The sequence below is a fragment of the Euprymna scolopes genome, chromosome 6, assembly GCF_053919585.1.
Source record: "Euprymna scolopes isolate OS-2025 chromosome 6, ASM5391958v1, whole genome shotgun sequence".
Classification (NCBI taxonomy): domain Eukaryota; kingdom Metazoa; phylum Mollusca; class Cephalopoda; order Sepiida; family Sepiolidae; genus Euprymna; species Euprymna scolopes.
The window spans coordinates 109804228-109829557 of NC_136487.1; the positions used below are offsets into that span (position 1 = coordinate 109804228).

Consider the following 25330-nt stretch of genomic DNA (forward strand, 5'->3'; position numbering starts at 1 on the left):
AAAAGTTATATCGTCTATTGATGCGAGTAATATTTTTAATGGTTACATTTCTTTGTACAAATTCTTCAATTGCAAATTATTTTTAACTCGTGAAGTTGATCAGCATAAATTCCTGATATATATAAGAAGGTGGGGGCTGTTTTTTTATGATATTAATCTAACTTACTGGACTCTATCATTCGTAGACGTCAACTCATCATCCACATTACACATTCATTCTATTCATAAATAAAACAATCATCAAACAATATCTATGGAAAAGTTATTTAAACTTACAATTTATTAAATACTAGCAGGAAGATTCTGCATTTCCCAGATTGAATGACAAGAAACTGTATGCGCTTTTGCATGCAACCTATAACATGATGTTACCTTATGATTTTATAAAATTCAGTATTTTGGATGAGGCTCAAGAATATACTAAACATTGAGTGAATAAAAGAGGTGTAAGTAATGTTAATCGAAACAATGTTTGGTAAAGTCTTTTTAATAAACTTGAAGAACATCTGGCATTTCTCAGAAATCAATGAGGACCCCTGTGCACTCTTGCTTTTGGCTTTGAACCTCTTAAGATTCTTATTTTTTAACCTATAATTTTCAAATTATAAATAAAATAAAACATTTTCGTTTTATAGCTTTGTATAGAATACAAACGCCATGATAATGTTCCTTGATCAAAATGAAATATACTTCAAGTATCCTTAGCATATTACATTCAGAATATTTATGGTCATCAGAGTATATCTCCAAAATTCTAAGAGTTTTATAAGCAAATAGGAACTGCAACTTGTTTATATTCATATTCGGCTACACAATTCGATATATTTGAAACGTATTAGAATTAAAAATATTTTAAATTATAATTTATATATTGACTATATGAAATTGTACACAATGAAACTCCAATTTATACATACAACTTTTTAAGTATTGGGATTATATTAACTGTAGTATTCAAACAACTCCTAGGCATGAAATAATATCTGTATTTTTTAAACACATACATATATGTATGTATATAAGTCCCACTTTTGTTGCAAATTATATCGATAAAAATACTGCATATTTTTCTGTTCACATATTTTATCTTTTTTTGCCATCTGCTATCTCCAGATTTAAAGATGTTAACAAAATTGTATGACTAGAACTCTTGACTTTTTGCTGTCTTATTGATAACAAGTAATATCTTGCTTGTGAAGCTTCTGATAAACGCCAACTATATTCTGTTGTAGTTGGTTTCAATAGTAATCAGACTTTGAAGCCAAATTGACCGCCTTTAAATTATCAGTTTTGGACATTGATTAAAATTTTACTTTTCAGTTTTATTTGTAAAACCCATAGAAAATTGTGTCTAGACTTTTCATGCAGTTTGAAAATCAGTACCCATCATCATGCGCTGAGGATAGTTTGCAGTAAAAATTTGTCATTAAGCGATTTTCAATCTGAATACTTCACATTTGGAGATTTCCAAACCTGTAGGACTTTTATAACTTAGCTATAAAGTTTTTAAAAATTTGAGTAGCCCAATGGATACAGTCATTTCAACGTTAATATTAAGCATGTTTTCAGACTTGCTCTCCATAGGAAAAAGAATGACCTAAATTCTCTATTATAAAAACTATCTTTTTATTGCTTCCTTAAAGTCTATTTGCATTGGTCTTACCTTTTTTTACATTGTTATTTCGTGTTAAAATAATCCAGTTTAAGATATTAGCTCGGTTATTGAATCAAAATTGGCAAAAAAAAAACAAAAAAAAAAAAAAACCCAAAAAACCCTAAGATTCTTCAAAAATCTTGTTGCAAACAACTTTTACTGCTAAAAAACGATGGTTTCCCCAATACTACTTTTTGTTATACGTTATACCAACTTAAAATCCTTGAAGTTGATTTTAAGAATGAAATAATCATATTGTCTTCATAGCAACTATTTAAATCTAAGTTGAGTTGGCTGGGGTTATTCCACATTCTTCCCGGAAAACTTCTGGTACACTGGTTTAATACTATCACATGGATTTTATAAATGATACAGGTAATACATTTATCAAACGGTTTAAAATCTTATAATTACTCATTACCTGAAAATATATTTTAAAAGTTAAATGGAGCAAAAATATTCTCACAACTCGATTTATTGGGTGCTTACTTCCAAATATCATTAGAAGAAAAATGTATAAAATAGTTAACTACAAACACAAAGAAATCTAATAGGCTGTTTGATATAAAAGTAGCACCAAGACTATTTTAACAAATATAAAAATTATGCCTCCTCCAAGTGTGTGAACATCAAAAATATTTTTGTGATTTGCAAATTTTTACAGCAACTTTATTCTTAGAATGCACAAATTAAAAGCTACATCAAATAAATTAAGATATGAAACAAACCTCATATTCTGAATGTCAAGTCATTTGAAGAAATTAAAGGCCTTAACATCTGACTTTTGCACTATGAAAATATATGTTGAAACTAATGCTAAAAATTTTGGAATAAGGGCCATTCTACTACACAAGGAAGATAACTGACAGCTGAAAGCAATAGTCCGTGCGTCAAGGACATTATTGCCAGCAGAAAATTATAGTTCAATAGAAAGAGAGGCACTTGTTATATTTGCTGTAAAACAAATTTCATAAATCTTTATAGAAAAGATTTAGTTTTGTCCATTGCTATATATTTAGTTCTAAGGAAAGTATCACCTAATAATAAGAACGGGTTTCGGAATAGACACCCCTAACCTCCTCATGTTAAGATTGTCATATGGAATAGACATGACCAACCTCGCCATGGTAAGAACGATTTTCGGAATAGACACCCCATTTTATGAGGGTGGGGGGGTCAAAGTATTTGCCCCAAGTTCAACCATGATATATGTTGTCAGCATACTTACCCACAAAGACTATAAAACAACAAAAAAGTAGGGGGGGGGGGTATTGGCAGTGTCATGTGAAGAAAAGTACATTTTTATTGTGCATGCATAGAACAGTGAATTACAGTGCATAATACATGTCATTATATCTCGAAAACTACTTGTCTCTGCCAAATAGATTGTCTTATTCAGCAGAGTCTAAAACCTATAGAAGTCGTCAGTTTAAACGAAATGGTGTAGTTGATGCTAAGGTAAAAAAGTATCTTAAAAAAAGTTAATGTCTGAGCAGTGTGGAAAATGATTCCTGAAAAGAGAACTAAACAAAAAAAAATGTATTAAAAAGCAAAAAAAATTTTCTTTTTAATCTAGAAGAAATTGTTATTATTATTATTATAAAGAAAAAAAAATGGAATAGTTGCCACAGCTTCACTGTGTTTTGGGTAAATGTTTTCATGTAATGTAAGTATCGGCGGTTTGTTGTTTTTCTGTTAACACTCAGTTACAGAGAACAGTTTCTAATCATTTACTAAGAGATCAGTTCATTTTAGCATTGCATAATTTAGGACGCCAAAACTGGACATGATAAAAAGAAAGCTGTGATGTAATTTTTTAATGTAAATAATGTTAATCCAAATAATTTGAATTGGCATAATTTACAACGCTAAACCAACGAAGCCACAGTATTTGCATTAGATATAGACATCACCTGAGGTAGCTGCCCTAACTTGTTTATACGAAAATTACAACTACTTGTGTAACTTCAAGCTAAATGGTGTGGTTAATTTTTGTAAACAGTAGTCTGTAAAGTACAGGAAAAGCGACGATAGGAAAGTATAAATGATTTTAAACAATGCGTGGCTACTGAGCGACCATAGTGATTAAGGGCTGACGTGTTCGTTTTTTTATATGATTGTGTATAATCTGGAATAATAGAATATCATGGTCGCAGCCAATGAGAATAGGTGGAATGTTAATTGGGAGAAATCATTATTTGCAAATAGTAAAGTGTGATGGTAGTTGTATGAGTGTTTAATTCAGTTAATAAGAGTGTTAGATCAATATAGTTATAATGGTTATATATTTACCCGGTCTTGACTTGGGGAGTGAGAGGACTTTACAGGTAGAGGGGAAAATATGAATTACTTTGTCTTGGCAATCGGGATGATTAGGGCTATGACAACAGCATATTCTTTTCATTGTTTTGACGCTCGAGTGTGTATCCGTTGATATATGCTTTTATATAGAGTGATGTGATTCTAGGTTGATTAACTCTCTGTGTCAGATATATACTCGAGAGTCAAAACAATGATAAGAATATTCTGTTGTCATAACCCTAGTGATGATGTTGCTCGGAAGAAATAAGATAGGATTTTAATATAATGAATAAATGTGTCTGTATGTAACGGTGTTTAAAATTTACATAAGATGGTGGGTTTAGATATAATAAATTTGTATATGGCATTTGTTATTGCAAACCTACTGTAATTTTTTTTTTTTTTTTTTTTTTTTTTTACAAAGGCATCACCACATTATCAAGGCCCAGAGGCCACTCAAGGATAAGGGTTAAAGAGTGTATAGTAGAAATTGGTCAATATAGTAATCATTAGTAATGAAAATTTGGTAAATTTAATAACTTATATGGAACGGCTCATCAAGAACTTATTTACTTTAGACTTGAACACAACCATATTGTAGTCAGCCGGAAAGCAGGAAAACGGAAGACAATTCCATAGGCGTGCAGTTCTAAGAAAGAAGCTTTGTTCATGGAATCTACGTTTAGGTTTAGGCACAGATAAAGAGTGGGGGAAATTATTGATAGTGATTACAGCTAGACGGGTGTTTCTTGTGAAAGTTTGGCGAGGGGGGACCATAGATTGAAGCTCAGTTGAACACTTTCCATGAAAATAACGATACATCAGAGACAAACTCGCAACATCTCTTCTGTGAGATAGAGGTTGCAAGGAGGAGAAAAGGACATCTCCTACGAGGCTACGAAGTCTATTTTGAACTCTATCAAGGCAGGACAAGTCCTTTCTAGCAGCTCCTGCCCAGATGTGGCAACAGTATTCCATCCTTGGACGTACCTGGCTCTTATATAGGTAGAGAATAGCATCAGCAGTGAGATATCTACTGGATCGATAGAAAGATCCCACCATTTTTCCAGCGGCCTTGGCAACAGATTTGATATACGTGTTCCATTTAAGATCAGGAGTAATGGTCAAGCCCAGAAGCTTGTCAAAACTTGAGGCCTCCTGAAGACGAGAGCCATTCATTTCAATTGATGACAAATGTGAATTAGAATGTTGATGATGTAAAGAGAGAAGCTTGGTTTTAGATGCATTAAAAGTAACCAGCCACTCCTTTCCCCATTGTACTACGTGCTCAAGATCAGAGGAGAGAGAATTGGAGAGAACTTGGTCGTTTACTGTCTTAGATGTGGTACCATAAATGGTAGTGTCGTCAGCATAAATGTCTACAAATGATGTAAGGATATGATTTGGAAGATCATTAATGTAGATCAGGAAAAGAGTTGGGCCCAGGATGGATCCCTGAGGGACACCGGCATTAATACTGTGAGCTTCTGATTTTTGCCCCTCAACTACTACTCTTATGAACCTATCAGAAAGAAATGATTTAATAATTGAGAAGACTTTTCCAGCTATACCATAGCTAGCGATCTTATGAAGTAAACCTTTATGCCATACCCTATCAAAGGCTTTAGATATGTCAAGAGCAATTGCCCTAGAAAGATTGCCACCGTCGAGAGATTTGCTAATCCTATGCGATATAACTGTAAGGACATCTGCTGTAGATCTAGCAGAACGGAAACCATATTGAGTGTCACTAAGAAGGTTATTTTTGTTGAGATGTTTGATTACTTCTGTATTTAACACAGATTCTAGCAACTTACTCATGACGCACAGGAGACTTATTGGCCTGTACTGAGAGGGGGATGAGCGATCACCTGAATTCTTAAATACAGGGCATACTGATGAGATTTTCCAGGGAGATGGGAAACTATTCTCCTTAAGACAACGTTTAAACAGTTTTGTAAGTATGGGCGCTAGTTCAGGTTGACGTTTTTTGAGTACTATAATTGGAATACCATCAGGGCCAGTTGCTTTACTGGAATCAAGGTTTTTGATTAGCTTGGCAACATCACGTACAGATATACGTATATCACATAGTGTGTTTTCTGATACAGGAGGAAATATTGGGGGTTGGCGGTCTTGGTCGCAAAGGATAGAATTAGCTGCAAAGTTCTTGACAAAGAGTTTGGCTTTGTCTGATGCTGACGAGATTACCTCAGGTCCATTGATAATAGTTGGGATGGAGCACACGCTTCTGTTCAGGATTCTGTTTGCTATTTGCCAAAACTGGTGGGAACCAAGCCGCTGCTCAGCTACTTTGGACTTAACAGATTGAGCATACAACTCTCTTGCGTTCCTTATTACTTTCTTACAATGGTTGCTGGCAGTCCTGAAAACGGCTTTAGTTTCCATACATCTATTACGTTTGAAGCAGTGGAAAAAGTGATTTCTGTGCGCAATGGCAGCAGCACATTCTGGAGAGAACCATGGCTGGCTGTTAGGTTTTTGCTGAAACTTTTTAGAGGGTATGAAATGGTCAATACCTACAATTAACCAATTTGATCCAGAGAGGAATTTCTGTAATCAAAATATATTAACATTTGATAAATTTATTACAGAAAAAAAATCATGAGTCAGCAAAATAAAAATCATGAAAAACATTCTCTTCTTTTGATGACATTTTATGATAAAAATGTGATAACAGCATCACTAAAGAAAAAATGAAAGATTCTTAAATGAGGGAGACTGCTGAAATCATTAGAGGGAACTGTTGAGGAAAGTAATTTATGATTGCTTGATTTGCAGAAACACTTTAGCAAGTGAAAAAGGTAACCATCTTCAAATCTGGACAACAAAGGTACATTTTCAGAGAATGAAAAATTTCAGAAGAAAGGATGTAGTACAATAGAATCCCTTCTGACAAAATGTCCTATTCAAAAAGGACCATGAATAAGAATTATTATTAGTGCTATGTGAGGGTGAGGTTAAAAAGATATAACAACAAAGGCTTGTCCTAACTGTTTTATCATAAATTATAAAAAAATGATTCCACATATCAATATTTCTTGGACTAACTGACATGCCCACCTACTTTCAATTTCTTAAATGCTTCGGAACTCGAAAGGCATATCTAAGGGATAGATTTTTTAAATTCCCCAAATAGTAAAGCAACTGGCCCTGATGGCATCCCAATTATAGTGTTAAAAAAGCTTCAACCAGAACTTGCTCCCATACTTACGAAACTGTTTAAGCGCTGCCTTAAGGAGAAGTGCTTTCCGACTCCCTGGAAGACCTCATCAGTTTACCCTGTATTTAAGAATTCAGGTGATAAGTCATCTCCCTCTCAGTACAGACCAATAAGTCTCCTGTGTGTTATGAGTAAGTTGCTGGAATCCATATTAAATAGAGAAATAGTCAACCACCTCAGCAGGAATAACCTTCTTAGTGACACACAATATAGTTTCCGCTCTGCAAGATCTACCGCAGATGTGCTGACGGTTATATCCCACAGGATTAGTGAATCTCTTGACAAAGGCTTCCTTTCTAGGGCAATTGCTCTTGACATATCAAAGGCCTTCGACAAGGTATGGCATAAGGGTCTACTTCACAAGATTTCCAGCTACGGTATAACTGGAAATGTTTTCTCAATCATTAAATCATTTCTCTCCCATAGGCTCATAAGAGTAGTGGTAGATGGACAAAAATCGGAGGCCTGCAATAGAAATGCTGGAGTCCCTCAGGGGTCAATCTTAGGCCCAACTCTCTTCCTGATCTACATCAATGACCTCCCTAAACACATACTTAAATCATTCGTTGACATCTATGCTGATGACACGACCATCTACGGCAACACATCAAAGGCTGTAAATGACAAAGTTCTCTCTGATTCTCTCTCCTCTGATCTCCAGCACGTGGTTCAGTGGCGGAAGATGTGGCTGGTTACCTTTAATGCATCCAAAACCAAACTACTATCCTTACATCATCAACGCTCTGATCCCCATCTGGCATCAATTGTGATGGATGGCTCTCGTCTGGGTGAGGCCCCGTGTTTTGACAAGCTCCTGGTTTTGACCTTTACTCCTGATCTGAAATGGAACACGTACATCAAGTCTGTTACCAAGGTCGCTGGAAAGATGGTGGGATCCTTCTACCGCTCCAGAAGATATCTCACTACTGATGCAATTCTCTATCTATATAAAAGCCAAGTACGTCCAAGGATGGAGTACTGTTGCCATATCTGGGCAGGAGCTGCTAAAAACAGCCTATCCTGCCTTGACAGAGTACAAAATAGACTTCGTAGCTTAGTGGGGGATGCCCTTTTCTCTACCCTGCAACCTCTCTCTCACAGAAGAGACATTGCGAGCCTATCCTTGTTTTATCGTTATTTCCATGGCAGGTGCTCGTCTGAACTCCAATCTCTGATCCCCCCTCGCCAATCTTTCACGAAAAACACCCGTCTAGCCGAATCCACTGTGAAAAATTTCCCCCACTCTTTATCTGTGCCTAAATCAAAACGTGGATTCCATGAACAAAGCTTCTTTCTTAGAACTGCACGCCTGTGGAACTCTGTTCCATCTGCCTGCTTCCCACCGGACTACAACTTGGATGTGTTCAAGTCCAATGTTAACAAATTCCTAATGAACCGCCCCCTTAAGTAAACACTTCATCAAATCTCCACACTAACGTAATGTACTTGCAATAACCCTTATCCCTGAGTGGCTTCCAGGCCTTGATACGTGGTGATCACTGTGTAAAAAAAAATAAATGTGTACTAACAGAAAAGGTTGTGTGCATTTAGTATATTTTAAGGGTTTTTTGTTTTTTTGTTTTTTTCCTCCTTTTGCATTATCAAATTGAACTATAAAATAAATTTGTTTTAATAATAAATTTATTTTTATTTCTTATTTATTTCTTGGAAAATCTATCAATGTTACAATTGAGAGTATGTTAGTTTCATCTTTGTTTGGATACATAACATACAACGTTCAGGAATTGACACCTAGATGAGGGAGGGGGGCATGTAAAGCAAATGGACAGTTTGTTTCTATAAGATAGATCTGGTGGTGTTATTAATACGGATGTATCTCAAATTCTTATTGCATTTCATTTGATCTACTTCCAACTTTGCATTCTTCTTTATCCTTTTTTTTTTTTTGTCTTTTGTAAACTTTGTTTTTTGATTATATATTTTTATGTTTTTTATTTCCAGAAAGCATAAATTATGGACAGATTACCAAAGATTCGCGACAATGAAAAGGAAATCCTGTATGGCTATGTATATGCCGTATCTGGTCCTGGTAAGTTGCTTTTGGAATTTCTAATACCAGAGGAAATAAAGGTTCAGCACAAATATAGAAACATTAAAAAAAAAAAATTGTGTGTGTATGTATGTGTGTGTATATATATATATATATATATATATATATATATATATATATATATATATATATATATATATTCTTCTGGCCTGTTTCCCGGTTGAATACAATATGGTAGACTTCAAATTCAACATAAACAAGTTCTTGTTGAGCCATCCCCATAAATAATCAAATTCTACCCAATTTACACCATTAGTGATTACTACACTACCACCTTACATTCATTGACACTTATCCTCGAGTGTCAAGTCGTTTTCGAGCCTTGATAAGTGGTAACTCCCAAGTAAAAAAAAAAAAAAAAAAAAAAAATTGGGGGGGGGGGGATTTCACTCATCATTTTTTACCTTTCTGTTCTGATTGTTTAGAATGTAACTTTGAATGAGTACGAAATCCATTCTTAGTATCGTTTTATGTTCTATTTTTTGTCCTAGCCTTCAGTTCTTGTCTAGAATTCTCCTTATATTTAAAAACAAAAATAAAGAAAAATTTGTGTAATATATGTACCCATGATGGAGCAAAAAAATTCATTTAAAAAATCACATAAATTGAGCAAGTAGTTTTATTTTTTATAAAGAAAATCCTTCTTAAGCAATTAATTGAAATTCATAAGCATTACAACATAAATCTGGTATGAATTATTGTTGAGTTATTCCCCCTCTCTAAAATGGTGGGCGGGACAATCACTACTTGGATAGTCATAAAATTTTTTCTTATTTAAAAATAAAAGTTCTTGATCAATTTATGTGAATTTTGGAATATGATATTTTTATTTTATCACGAGTATGTACATCATAGATTTTTCTTTTATTTTGGTTTTTTAATACAGTGAGAATTCTGTGCAAGAACCAAGAATTGTAATTTCTCAGGCGCATCCTTAATTTGTTGAATCATAACCACTATTCTTCTATACTGACTTCGTTTGAAAATTTGTAAATTGAAATATCTTGTTAGATATTATTCTTGTATGACAAAAATATTTTCTATATTATTATTATATAAAAGCATTAATATAGAAACCTTTTTTAATCTCATAGTTGCAAAGAGACTTATTTTGCCATCTAATTTATTTGTGGTGTGTATAAACACACATGAGTATGCTATAATTTGAAATAATTTTATTTAATTTAATGACTGAATGATACCATTAATTACATTCAACTTTCAAACTGCTAAAAAAAAAGATTCATACCAGCATACAATATTGTAAAAAAACAACTTTCAACATGTTTGCAAAATCGGTACTTAACGTTTACAGTCGTCATTAAAACAATAAGATTTTAACTTTTTTTGCTACCATTTGGTAATACGGTGCTGGTGTGATTGCAAGAATTAGGATTGGATGGAAACTTTTGCCATTACTAACCAACAAACTGTCAATTAAGTTTATCAGGTATGTGTACATAGTTGATGCACGGAAGTGAAACCTGACCAATGATGGTTGAGGACATGCTGCATGGTGAAAAATAATGAGAACGATACAATATATATGTAATGCATGTTTTAAAGATGGGTTCAGACATGAACTCTGAGGACGATTTAATCAAGATGGTATAGAGAGCTGATACAGAATAGGAGGCTTCAATGATATAGCAACATTAAAAGAATGGATGAGAGTTGCTGGGTTAGTAGATGTATAACAATTAAGGTAGCAGAGATGGCCAAGGAAAACATAGTTGAAAGAGATAAAGCCCTTACCATAGATTGCTCAACTTGGAACTCATTAGTCTAATCTTGGTAGCTATATTGATTTCACTTCTGAAAATTCATACATTCCAAAGATATTTTATTTTCCATTTAAATAAAATTTTGCATGTAAACATATTTTGTCTGGTCATTGCATTCTTTAAAGAATGTTTTTCAGATTAAACTATTGATTATTTTCATCTATTGGTCTCGTCTATCCTTTCCCCTTAAAGTATAGATTTATCAAACCCTGTTGCTTGAGTTTGTTAAATTTTGAAAAGGTAGTTATTTTGTTTTAGCATCCATCAATTATATATAAGCCAATCAAAATTATGCCTAAAATAGCATTTTTATCAATATTAGGTTGGACAGACACTGTTTTATTGCTTTAAGGAATTGATTTTACTGAAAATTATTATTACTAATTGGCTTAATTTAATGTTCATTTTTTTTTTTTTCTTTTTCGATTTTTCATTACTGAAATATCTTTGTGTTTAATGTCTTTATTTTCTACTTTTAGAAGTTTTTTTTTAAGCAGAAATGTATAAAGTCAATATTAAAATTAAAATGTCATTTTTGTTGTCCTGACATAGACATTCTCACAATTGGACAATTATTTATCAACTGCAGCTGATAACACTGGATTCCAAGCAGAACATAGCCATTTTAAACAATATTCATTAAAAAGAAGTATTTTTTATATAACTATTTTATTTCAGTACTTTCATGCAACTCTGCAAAAGAAAATAAATAACTTTATTAAATAATAATTAAGAAAAGTACTTTTTCTGTTTTCCTTTACCTCCAATGTCAAATTTTTTTTTAATAATCTTATCTGAAAGTTCCTAATACTGTCCGTATAGTGTATTATCTATACCATAAGCATAAAATTCATCAATCTAATTGTTCAAGCTATTTACTCTACTTCCATTTTTGTCAGCTGCAGCAATTTATTCCAGTAATTATTCTCTTCATAAAGAAATCAAATGTTTATTGTATGTACACACAAAAAAGTAACACTATGTACTTTTGTGTCATGTTACCATTTATATTATTAATATTATTAAATTAGACAACTTTGTGTTTCTTGCTTCTACTTTGATAATTACACATTGAATTATTTTTTTATTATTCTTTTTTAACCTAAACAAGCCACATTGCTACTTGGATGTAAGACACTATTATTTGGGATTATGTGTAACAGAACTGTGGGGAGTTGAGCAGTGAGGTATCTGTTCACATTACATTTAAACTTCTGCATGTTTGTACAGTGAAGCAGGACATAGGAGAGAGGGATTCCAAAGTCTAGCAGTTTGAGGGAAGAAACTATTAGAGTATGTAGCATATAGGAGCCTCAACATTTATTGAAACCAAATATGCAAAAGCGAAGAATAAGCGAAATTTTTTAAAATCCTTTATTAAAATAACAGTTGAATTACAAGATGAAATCCACCAGAACACATTTACATTTCAACAAGTTGGTCATTTTAATCTTTTAATAGTTAAAAATAAAATTACATTGTGACCTCTCAAAAGTTGGAAACATACTGTTGAATTTCATTTCAGAAGCTATTTACATCCTCTAATTTTATAGATATTAAACGAACATTTACACCTTGACAACAGTTTTATAAGAATTTGTTTTAATACTTTCGTCGAATTGTTAGTGTGATGAGATACATGTTAGAGATAGCCATTTTGTAGTCATGTCTGTATGCATCTGATGGATATTGTTTGAGATAAAGAAGTAAATGATCAACAAGTTCCATTGTAAAAGACAAACATCTTTGCAATGAAAGCAACTTTTTTAACAGTTTCAGAAGCTTGTCCTGCCATTCTATGGCGAGAGAAGAGATTTGTAGTATCTGGTCTCAGTAATGTATTTTCAAGACCTCTTTTATAAAAGATGTCTACTAAGGCTGAGCATAAATGGCCACTGTGTTCCAAACACCTATGATGTTGCTATGCAAGTCTGGCCATAATGGCACATGCTACGTGAGAGATTACACGTTAGTACAACAGAAAATAGCGCCTCATGTAACATGCTACAATGAGTAAATGATATCTAATAATTAAATTTCTCTTTCAAAATTCTATTTAGAAATAATTAATTTGGTAAAAAAAAGCAGCATAGTTAAATAAAACAAAAATGAAAATAGACTACCGACCAATGTTGTATATGTACAGTTACTTTAATATATAGTTTACTTTAATGAGTAAACAATCTAGTAGGTTGGTCATCTCCTTAGTTTTATAAATTTTGACTAACCTGTCAATAAAGATAATGGATACTCTCTCATGAGTTTAAAGTGAAGTAAGGGTTGCAGAATCTCCAGCATTACTTAACCTCATTAACCAGCATTGCTCAAGTCTTGATTCAATATATTCAATGCAATGCGAGGATAAGATGAGAAATGTTATTCCGAAATTTTCTTTCTCTTGAATTAGTTGCCCTACCAAAAGTTGATAGTCTAATGTACTCTACTATTTCATCCATAATTAAGGGAGGGGATAATATCTTGGCCAGGGATAGTAAAGTTACTTTATAGACGCTTATTAGCAACTTATTTTCCAAAACAATCACCTATCTAAATACCAACTTGGCTCAATGTTTAACTTGAGTGTTGCTACAAGCACCATTGTTTCAATGTGATGTAAGCTGTAATCTTCTAAATAAATATTTGTCTACAAATCTAATGAAGGCTTCTCAGGTTGCTCACTTGCCTTGGGAATTTTGTGCACATATATTATCTGTAATTTGTGTCACTTAAGAGGCTTTAATATCTATGGGAATGTAAAATAAATAAAATGTTTACTAATCTCTCTATATTTTCTAAGCATTTTTTCTCATTATTTATCTCAACTGTTAATGAATACCTGTAACAGAAACCTGATGAGAGATTATTCAATGGACATTTTTGAAAATTTATTTATCTACAATAACATTTTTAAAGTTTCTCTTCTGTTTGTATGTGTTCTGATATATTTTTTTTTTCTAGTAAGCATATAAAATTGTTCTTTCTGACCTTGCAAGGCAGTCCATTAATTTTCTGCAGAAAAAAACTAATACAAAACTCCTAAATCGTATGAATATGGAGAACAAAACAAAAAAGAATTTCTTATCAGTCACGTTTTCAGTGTCTGTTAACTCGAGTTTCATTTAATGAGATAGCGTTTGACTATTTGATGGCATTTGTTGTAACAGTATCTTACTACTGAATAATTCATTTTGGAATATTGACACAATGGGAATTATATGCTTAGAGCATGAAAATGCATGAAAAAAATCTTTTCTGCTATAAATTCTTTTATATACTTTTTATGCTGGAGTCTGAAATTCCCCACATCAGATTTGTTTAAAATAAAATCGATTTCAGAGTTTGTTTTCAAAAAAACACAATTGACTTTTGACTCTCCATCTGATTCTGTTAATCACTACTCTGTATTGTTTGGATTCTTCAGATTACTATTCAATGTTTCAGCTGAACCTCCAATCTTCTTCAGATGTATTTTGTTGAACTCTAGAATCTTTGAAAATCTGCGTAGAATTTGTCAGAATCGTTTATTTAATTCACAGGGGTAGCATACCCTCGTTTTGTCAATCATCACTGGGTACTGAGTCTTAATTAATTGGCAATTGTATTCTGAGTATTTCCTGCACTAAGGATTGAACCTTCAACCTCAAGAATAGTGTCACTTAGAACTGAATTTTTACCTAGTACCTTATCAGTTATGCCACAGGCTCTTGCGCAAGGAAATTTGAGAATAAGACTCAAGATAACAGTACTCTAAATGATCAATTATCATCTAAAATTTTAGAAACTATTCTTTTCTCTAAGGTCGGGTCCGTATAAACTTTGTCAATGCTTGATTTCACAATCTATTAACTCATTAAAAGTGCATAACCTTTTGAACAGTTCATACACAATCAAACAGCACAAACCTTAATTGATCAAATATATAACTAGTAACAGATAAATAAATTTAGTATTAAAATGTTTTAGGTAAACATTTTAAAAATATAATTTAATTTCAAGTTTTCATAGAAATAATTTTAACTCTTTCAATTGGCATTGCAAAATAAAATGCATATTTACAATAAAACATATTCCTAATATAATGATCATGTGTATGTGATAAATGTCTGCTGGTTAACTAATTTAGATATAGCATTACAAAAGGACATCTCATTGATTAACTAGTTTTATTGCTTTATTTGTTTTAATTTTAATATAATACATAGTTTTATTTTTATATCATAGATAAACGTTTAACATTTTTTTGAAGAGTCTTTTCACTCAATTTAGTTTTTGAGGTTGCAATTCTTAGTTTCTGCAATTTTCCTAGGTGATGCTGGGACATGAATCCTAAGTAATATTTTGGGACATGAATCCTGAGTAATATTTTGGTCTGGATTTTATGGTTGAGGCGTTAGTATTATTTACATTTTGATTTTCTTGGGGATTATGGTGTTTGTGATTGCCATTTAATTTCCACAATATTGAAAGGCTGAATGTACAAAAGCTTCTTTCTTAGAACTGCACGCCTGTGGAATTGTCTTCCGTTTTCCTGCTTTCCGGCTGACTACAATATGGTTGTGTTCAAGTCTAAAGTAAATAAGTTCTTGATGAGCCGTTCCATATAAGTTATTAAATGTACCAAATTTTCATTACTAATGATTACTATATTGACCAATTTCTACTGTACACTCTTTAACCCTTATCCTTGAGTGGCCTCTGGGCCTTGATAATGTGGTGATGCCTTTGTAAAAAAAAAACAAAAAAAAAAAAACAAACTTGTTGAGCTCCTGGTAATCAGTCAGTTATGTTGGCTTGCTACATTGAGAAGAGTGATTCTTGGATAAGAAAATGTCGAGATTTTTATAGAGGAAAGTGAGATGACCCAAGAATACTTAAATATAAATTAAGGTTTTTAGACAATGTAATTAGAATGGAATTGATGTTCAAAATTATCAAGCTTAACAACTAGGATTGCAGGCTGCCAGAAAATTTCAAACCCCTGTCTGTATGAAATATAATGGATATGATGACAACATTTCAGATCATGTCTGCTGTGACCTTACATATAAAAAATTATATTTGAATGCAGGAAAACCATCACTGTGGATAAACAATGTAGTAAGCTTGAGGGTATGTCCATCAAATTGTTGTTGAGAAATAACTATAAATGTTGAGGATAATAAGATTTTGAAGAAAAAAAATTAACATTTGCATAAATAAAAAAAATAATACCGATTTTGAAATTACCGTTTTAAAACAGATTATCCTAAAAATAATCTTGCAGATAAAAAAAAGCAACAAAAAAAAAAAAACAATCATTCATCCAAAATCTTTTAATTAACAAAATCTTATTTAAATTTTGAACTGAATCGTCAATCAGAAAATATCGGATCTTTTTTGATTACGGAAGAGCTATTTTTATGTCTACATTATTTCTGTGTACATTTTCCCACACTCATTGTATGCAAATGACCATTGAACTTCAACTAGGATAATGAGGAAGAACCTTTTGTTTCCTTTTTTTATTCTCTCTAACAACTATGCCGTTCTACAAGTATGGAGAATAGTACTTATTTATAACATTGGAGAAGACTAATATTTGCTGAAAGAATTCATTTTCATTACTTAATGTAGAAAGTAATATCTTCAGTTATTTTTGGTGGCGTGGGGGTACAATAACCTTTACTTGTAGGCTTATTCAAAAATTCATTATCAAAGTAAAATTAAAATTCATTTGCAAGATTTGAAGAGGGTTTTTTTTTTTGTTTTAGGATAATTTTTCAACTTTATTTTGTCTATTTCGATTTTGTACTTTTTTCCAAATAAATAAGGTGCATTATTCTATAGTTGTTTAAAAAAATATCTTATTCAATAAAATTATTTTATTAATCATTTTACTCTTTTTGTTTTATCTTGAAATTGAAAGTTGACTTTTTCTTACTTGTGTCATAGTTGGACATGCATTCTATATTAAAGATGATACCATCACATGAACACTTAACCATTGTTGCATATTGTGTATACTTTCAAAATATGAAAATCAATTCAGTGTAATTTTCATAATTCATGGCGGCCATTTTGAATACATAACATATATATGGTTGCCCCAGTTAACTGTAAAATTTCTAACTCTACTTGTATTTCAAGATATGCCATATTTGATGTATGTGGTGATGTGATTAGCCACCGATTTATGCATGCTAAATTTGGATTACAATCATTGGAATCCGAACGGGAAGTGTGTATGTGGAAGTTTCTGTAAATCTATTTTATGTAATACATACTGAGAAATACAGGTTGTTTGTCCTTTGCTTGGTAAAAAAAAAAAAGTAGTGTAATCCCTTTCAGGATTTTTTTCCCCCCAGTTTTCAACAAATAAAATAGGTCACAATGCAATTAGCAATATTTCTCATGTTCTACTTTTATTTCTGCTTTTTGAATTATACCATTTTCTTAAATATTAAGTACAACATCTTAGAAATAGTTAATAAAAAAAAAGTTTCGATTTAGTTTTTGAAAAAATCCTCTTTCAACTAGCGTCCATTAGAGAAAAGTAACATTAGAATTTAAGTGATGTTAAACACAAGTGCAAAATTATATATTTAATTAACTCTTTACAATCTAAAAGATTGGGATAATTAAAAAAATTTTTTTATTTATTTAAATATCCAGGTTAGTGACAGCAAATGGAAATCACTTTCAAAGTTCATTTAAAATTTAGTTCTGCTGACACATCTTCCCATTTAAAAGTTTTAGGGTTGATTTATATTTCTTGTTGACAACCTTATGTTCAATTTTACTTACATTTTGATGTTACTTCTCTGATGTTGAAAAAACTTGAGACGATTTGCTTACTTTTCTTGACTATAAGAAGGCTCTACAGAATCCTGAACCCATATGAATTTTCTTATTTTTTTATTTCTATTTATCAATTTTCAAATTGGAAATGAAATAAAGCAAAATATCAGACGTAATTGTATTTAGGTAGCGATATTGTCAAGATGAAGAGAAATACACCTGTTCCTTCTCATTAGCTTAAACGACACCAGAAAGAGAATTTCTACTCTGCAAACCCCTTTTCTGTGTCAACTTACGCTGATGGCTGAAAATTACCAGTAATTGTAAAAGAAATCTTGATATATTGCTACAAAAATCTCCTTATAAAGGCTCTAACTTTCTTTTGGTTAACCAAGTACTAGTTAAGTTTAGCAATATGATGGGTCATCTTTGTTACCAATGTTGCCTCCTGCGAACGCGCATCGCTTCTAGATTTATTTACATCGACTTTTACACGATTCTTGCTATTTCGGCCCCTCTCGTGTTGATGCGGCTTTTTCGTATAAAAGCGAAACTAATTTTAAACAAAGGCATTTTTCCCGGTCCTCGTGCCGGGAACGTCCAAAAAGCAATCGGCTTTTGATCAATGCGGGGGGAACCCCTTATATCAGGATATTGCTATTCATTTGGACAATCCCCTTTTCATCTGGGGGGGGGAAACAAAACCAGCCAAAGTTGGGTAAACAAACCCCAAAAAACTTTATTAATAAAGTTAATTCTCACAGCTTTTGCTGTTTATGGATCGCTGGCATGAACACAGATCCCACAATATTATTGTAAAGTTTTACAATATAAAACAAATACCATGATTGGATTCCTTGTAAAATTTTGTTCATAATTGTTTTATCTTGGTATAGAATCTGTTTTTAATCATATCTCAACAGATAGACCCACTAAATATTTTAAAGATTTTACTGTTTATTTTGTTCTGACCAAACTAATTTACTATTCTCTTAAACATGAAATAGAAAGAAAAAAAAAACGACTTCGTTACTGATTTATTGCAGAAGTGTTATATGCCAGATTAACTTATTTTATTTTAAAACCAATATTTTGCCAAGTGTGGAAGGAAATAATGGGATTTGTACTTGGATAAAAATTATTAGTGCTTTTTATCCATTATTCTTAACATCTCTAGTACTTTGACATTTTCTTTAAAATAATGTGTTGATTATGTACTTAGTATGGCGTCCCTATTTTAATAAATTCCATTATGTTCCATTTTCACTATTTTCACAAAGATTCTAAAAAATTTATAGCCTTGTTTTAATGTGTCTTATTGTTTTCCTTATACATCTTAACTTTATCCAGTCTCTACATCAATACTATTTGTCTATCCTTCGAATAACCCATACCTTACATACATTGTTAGTTTTTCTTTTTTTATATTTATACTGGATTAATCAAAGTCTTAGAAAATCGATCATTATTGATTTAAAAAATAAAAAAAAAAAATAAAAAAACGTAAAAACTTTCACATTTTAAAAAGAGAAAAATGTGTATAAACAAATTTAAAGTAACGACATTATGCTTTTGTATGCTTCTTTATTTAAATATACTTTTTCAATAAAAATGAATGTTTAAATTAAAATTTAGCTTTCCTACCTGCCTCAAATTCTGTTTCCTTTCATTTCTTATTACTAAAGTAGTTATTCATTTTCCATATCAGAAGCTCAAATTTTAATTTTGTGTGGTCGCCTTTCAGCTGTTGTCATAACTTGTTACCACGCTGATTATTGGCAGCAAATAATTAAAAAAAACTTGTATGACTGAAATACACTTCCTCTTCAAAAGAAATAACTATAAGTTTACTATCATTATTGTTTTACTTTTGTTTTTATTTTATTTTACTAAATTATTTAGTTTTCCGTTTGAGAAACTCCATTTTGTTTGTGTAGTAACCCCAGATAATGGGGGGGGGGACAAAACAAAAACAAACTAAAACACTTAATACAATAAAAAAATTTAATTGACTAATCGAAGTATTGCTAAAAAACATGGTTTAATTAAAAATGTTTAAGTAAATATAAATCTGAAATATTTTAACTAAGTGATGTTCTACAAAGCAATTTTTTTATGTAATTGTTTTTTTAGGGTTTAACTAAGAAATGTAAAAAAAAAATAAAAATACACATTGTGCATGACATGTTGGCCATAATGAGAATGATAATATTAAAGTTAAATGTTAGCCAACGGGAAAGCTTGAAATATGATTAGCAATTGGTGTATGAAGATAAAAAGTTATCAAATTTATTATGATTTCGAAGGTAGTAAGAGTAGATATGAATTTGAACATGAAAACTTTATTACTTAATATTAAATATGAAAAAATAGATTGCAAATTATTTTTTTTTTGTTTGTAACAAAACATAGCCCCCCCCCCATTTTTTTTTTTTTTTTTTTTTTTTTTTTTTTTACAAGCAGCAAATTGTAAAAAAAAAAAAGAAAAAGTTTTTGAACCCAAAAGTAATGCGAGGAAAAATCATCCTCACCTATATCAGAATCAGAAAGGTGATTTAACAATAATTGCAATTTAATCTTATTATGGACAAGTAGCATTCTTTTGAAAAATGAGGAGATAGAAAATACTTTAATTTTCAAAAGGTTTATATCAATATTTAATTATACAGACCTACTAGTAGTCTAGTCTAGTATTTGCCTATATATATATATATATATATGCTATGCTGTATATATTTTGATTCTATTTGCATGTAAATACTAATGGAAATTAATATACTATTTAATGTTAAACATTCATGTTTTGCAACGTTTGAAATGACGATTGATAATGTGTATGTATTTGGATTCTTCAAACTACTGTTCTCATCCTGCATGTTTTTCTCACGTTTCGACTGATGAACCTTCTTTAAGAGTATCTTTTGAAGTTAGGAATCTGTAAAGAATTTGGAATCGAACCCTTTTTTTAATCCATGATGATAGCTTGTTCTTATTCTGTCAGCCGGGTAACTCAACAAATTTGCAAATACTTTTATAATGGACTAATGGGGGTACCCGGTGTTGCCTGTGTGTGTAAAAGTGGTGTAGTAAGGAACCCCGAGGAGGAGGGGGGGTTAAAAAAGTAGTAGTAGCGAGGGACAGGGGAAATCAAAACAATAGTAGGCAGCCCAGGTGGAGAGAGGTTTAAAAAAAAAAAAAAAAAAGAAAAGTGGTTGAAGGCAGGCAGGTTCAAATCCGTAACGTGAAGGAGGAAAAAAAAACATAACGTCTTAACCAATTCGTCCATGGTGCAACCGGAGGCTGAGAACGTTGAAATTAAGCATAGTCAATCCAACGGAGACAATGACTTGTGGAAATGTTGACGAAAAAAGCGACCCCTCCTTGTAGAAAACTGCCCCCAGTTGAGGGTGAAGGAATTAATGTTTTTGGCCAATTTTTCAATGTTTGTCATCAGAAAGAGAGCTTTTAAAACGATACCGATTTTGTCACGTTCCGACACGTCTGTTGGAAATTTTTGCAAGACATAAAAATACACACGCACATACACGCTTTTTATATATTAGACTAGCCTGGGTGCCTGGTGTTGCACAGGTATTTGGAGGTGTGTGTTGATCTAAAAAAAAAAAAAAAAAAAAAAAGTGGTAGTAGGCAGGCAGACTCAAACATGTGACGTGAAGGCGGAAAAGAAAGTGGAAGAAAATCCAAACCTTATGTTAAACTTTTAAAAAAATCGGAAAAACAAAAAAAAAAAAACCTCAGCAAACCTGATGTAAAAAGAAGAAAAAGTAAATAAAAAAAAAAACAAAAAAACAAAACTTGTTTAAAAAATCGGAAAAATTTTTTTTAAAGTTTTGGTATGTAGGTAGGATCGAACCTGGAACGTTGAGGCGAAAAACTTGATAACTTCCCGCTCGCCCATGAAAGGAAAATAACTAAAAACAATTTCATTTTAACGTTTATAAACGCACAAGTGACAGGTGCGCAGTGAATTTAATTAGGTCAAAGGAAATTAAATTCTGCACTTAATTTTAACTGCGGGGTACTTCTTTTGGGTTTTTTTTTTTTTTACCAAACTTTGTCTGGTTTTGTTTCCCCAACATTTTGGGGAAAACCAGCTCCTCTTTATTAGGGGAGTGTCCAAATGAAAGCAATTGTCAATTATGACGGTTTTCACCGACATTGACTAAACGTTCATTGCTTTTTGGATGCTCCCGGCCCGTAGGCCAAGGACTGCTCCTTAGTTTCACATCAGTTTCACTTTTATATGAAAAAGCCCAAGCAACATGTGAGAAGTTGAAATAGCAATAATTTTGTAAAAGTCGACATAAATAAATCTAGCCACGACGCGCGTTCGCAATTTGTACATATTATGATCTACACGGTATATAAGAAGTTTTAAGTGATAGTAACCTCGCCCCCCTCCCCGAGAACCTTGGCAAAAAAGCCTTTCTTCGACACAAAAACTTGCACGCCCGTTTTGCCTTTTATATATAGAGATGATTTTTCTATTTCAAAAAAACTAAATTCCAATTTTTGTTTGGTCATTTTTTTACTAATTCAAATATGTAACTGATAAGTATGTAGCTAACGACTTTGAAAATTTCAAAAATTTTATTGAAACTCCTGGCGTTTGGGTGGGGAATTTCTGAGTTTATGACTTATATTGTTTGTATGAGACAAATATGTGCATTTATCTTTAAGCGTAAATAATCTTAACAAATATTAAATTTTTATGTACATTTAAAAAATGTAATGTCATCTATATTAACTTTGATAGTAGTGAGTCTTTATCAAGGAAGACCATAAACCTTTTGTACATTGTTTGGTACGTCTTTATCAAACTTACAAACATATGAGAGTTAAGAGGAGGGCATCACTATTTTATATATACTTGTGTATATAGTTTTCGTCTCAATATTTGATTCAACAGTGCTTATTACATAGTATAAAAATCCTTATTTCAAATAACATACAAGAACCATTGTTTCAATCATCAAACTCAATACATGGATTTACATTCTACAACTTTTCTAATAGTTTTGCAATGCTCATTCTAGATTACAATTAATCAGTTCTTAATTTTATTTCCCCCCACATAAGCTATTTGTTTCCTTCCGCCAATGAATTTTTCCCCTTTTGTTTAGAAAAATAGATTTTGATGCTCTTCAATTCTAATTAAGTCAAACAACCAAAAGATGACCTTGCCATGACCCAGAGGAACTGAGTTATTACATCAGTCACATTGTTCTGATGCTAACTATCTTTTGAAACACATGAGATTTGCCCCTTTTCTTTTCTGTTTTTTCTTTTCTGTATCAAGTTTATGGCTTTTTACTTCTGCAATTAAGTATTTTTTCATTTTTAAAATTTATAATTTTTCTCTCAAACATTAACTAAACAGAACATCTAAATAGCTGCATATCATAGCTATCTTAAGGTTTCACATTCACCTACTATTAAGTTCCTATTAATTGTTTGATAATGATGTACTATACCTATTTTTGATTATTAATTTTGCTTTTGTGTTTATAAAATCACTTTTATAATGCATTGTGGTTTCTCTTATGTTTTTATTTTATTTTATTCAGGTTTTCGTTGGTATATATTGTGATATGGCAAATACTTCTTAACCATTTTGTAGGGGACAATATACCCTTATTTTTCAATTACATTTTTCCTTATTTCTAATTGGTTTATTAAGATTTCTATCTATTTTTCATGCTTTATTTTTTTTTTTGTTTTAATTTCTCCAAATTTTATTTATACTAACATTTAATATTATTGTGAGCTTTAATGATTATTTCTAAAATCTTGCAACTGTAATTCAATTTTAATTAATTTTATTGAATATTTTATGTTGAGAATTAGTTATGGAAAATGTTCATCAATCAGATATAGAAATTTCTTAGTTTAGTTTTCAGTATTTAGTTAGATGGCAAGTTGAATCAAATGATACTTCTATTTTTATTATTTTCAGTATATTGTTTCTTATATGTGGTTTCAGCCTCAGTATACTCGCTGTGTTTTTTTTTAAGCTGTGTTATAGATGTTGCTTGAATTCTTGAATACTCTTCAAGTGTAAAAGATTGATAATGATCAATAACAGAGGCCCTAAACTGCTGTATTACCTTGTTGGCTTATATATTCTGTACACACTGACAGATGTATTTGAAAAGGGCCTATATATAGATGATAAGTTGGCTATAATAAAAGACTTTATTTAATAAGGTCACGGGTGAAAACTTTGAAAAGATAATATATTCAAAGGAAAAAATTAGACCTAAAAGTCAAAGTATGAACATAGTTTTTTTTTTTTTTTTAATATTCCTTTCAACTTAGATAAAAATACTTATGAAACATATCTATACTCCTATAATTTTTGTTGTATTGATATTCATATTAAAAACACTTTTTTCTATTTATTTAAAAAGAAATACAACTTTTTTATATATGGGTTATGGAATTGGATTCATCTGCAAAAGATCCAACTAATTTGCATATTCTTTTAAACATTCATTTATATTCCCTAATAGTTTTTTCAATTTTCTTATGGGATGTTCATCTTTAGTTAACTAATATGTGTAATTCATGCAGATGATTTATACTTGCGTAATATTCGCATAAAAAGCTGATAGTAAACACAAAACTCTTTATATATTTACGTATACGCATATATTCTTGTTTAAAAAATTTTGCCGACCAAACTCCTGTCAGTTTTTGGTCTACAGAAATGAAACTTGATGTATAGGGTATTCGAACCCATGCAAAACTTTATATTTGGGTTTTAGCCAGGGAAAATCAGTGCAAAAGTGTGAAAATTAAAAAAATGGAAAAAATGGGTTGCTTTTTTTGTTGACATTCTTACAAGTCATTGTCTCTGTTGGATTGATTATGCTTAATTTCAACGCTCTCAGCTTCCGGTTGCGCCATGGATGCATCAGCTATATGATATTCCCCCCCCCCTTTCACGTTACAGGTTCAAGCCTACATGCCTACTATCATTTTTTTTTTTTTTTGCTTTTAACAACACCTCTCTCCACCCGGGCTGCCTACTGTTATTTTGATTCCCAACTATTACCCCCCCCCTTTTTTTTGTTTTGTTCCTTACTACCACGTCGACACACCCAGGCAATGCCCGGTATCCCTGCTAGTAGATGAATAAAAGCAAAAATTATTTTCAATTATATAGTAAAAAACAAACACGACTGTTTGTATGCCTACTTTTCATAACTATTTTTAAACAGTTCATAATTAATGTGCAATGCTATACAGTTTGTAATTTAACTGTCGGATTTTCCTTCTGTGTGTGTGTGTGCGTAATATATATATATAAATACAAATTAATTTTGTCAATAGTAATTAAAGTGATTTAATGAAAAAAATAAATTACTAAAAGCATTCTTGAAATATTTTGTTCATCATTTTTCAAGGGAGGTAACTTAAATGAAAACAATTAGTTTTTAAAATATTTGAAAAGGTTTATATTAAAACATATGATA

At 31.5% G+C, this 25330-nt stretch overlaps 1 protein-coding gene across 1 annotated transcript in view; it reads left to right on the forward strand.

Moving 5' to 3' along the window:
- Positions 1 to 25330, forward strand: part of LOC145277861 (V-type proton ATPase catalytic subunit A-like) — a 68452-nt gene that overhangs the window by 15766 nt on the left and 27356 nt on the right. Inside the window, exon 2 of the mRNA XM_080129812.1 lies at positions 9162 to 9249. Within this exon, the coding sequence (XP_079985938.1) occupies positions 9174 to 9249 (76 nt within the window). The 5' untranslated portion in view covers positions 9162 to 9173. The remainder of the gene's footprint in view (positions 1 to 9161; positions 9250 to 25330) is intronic.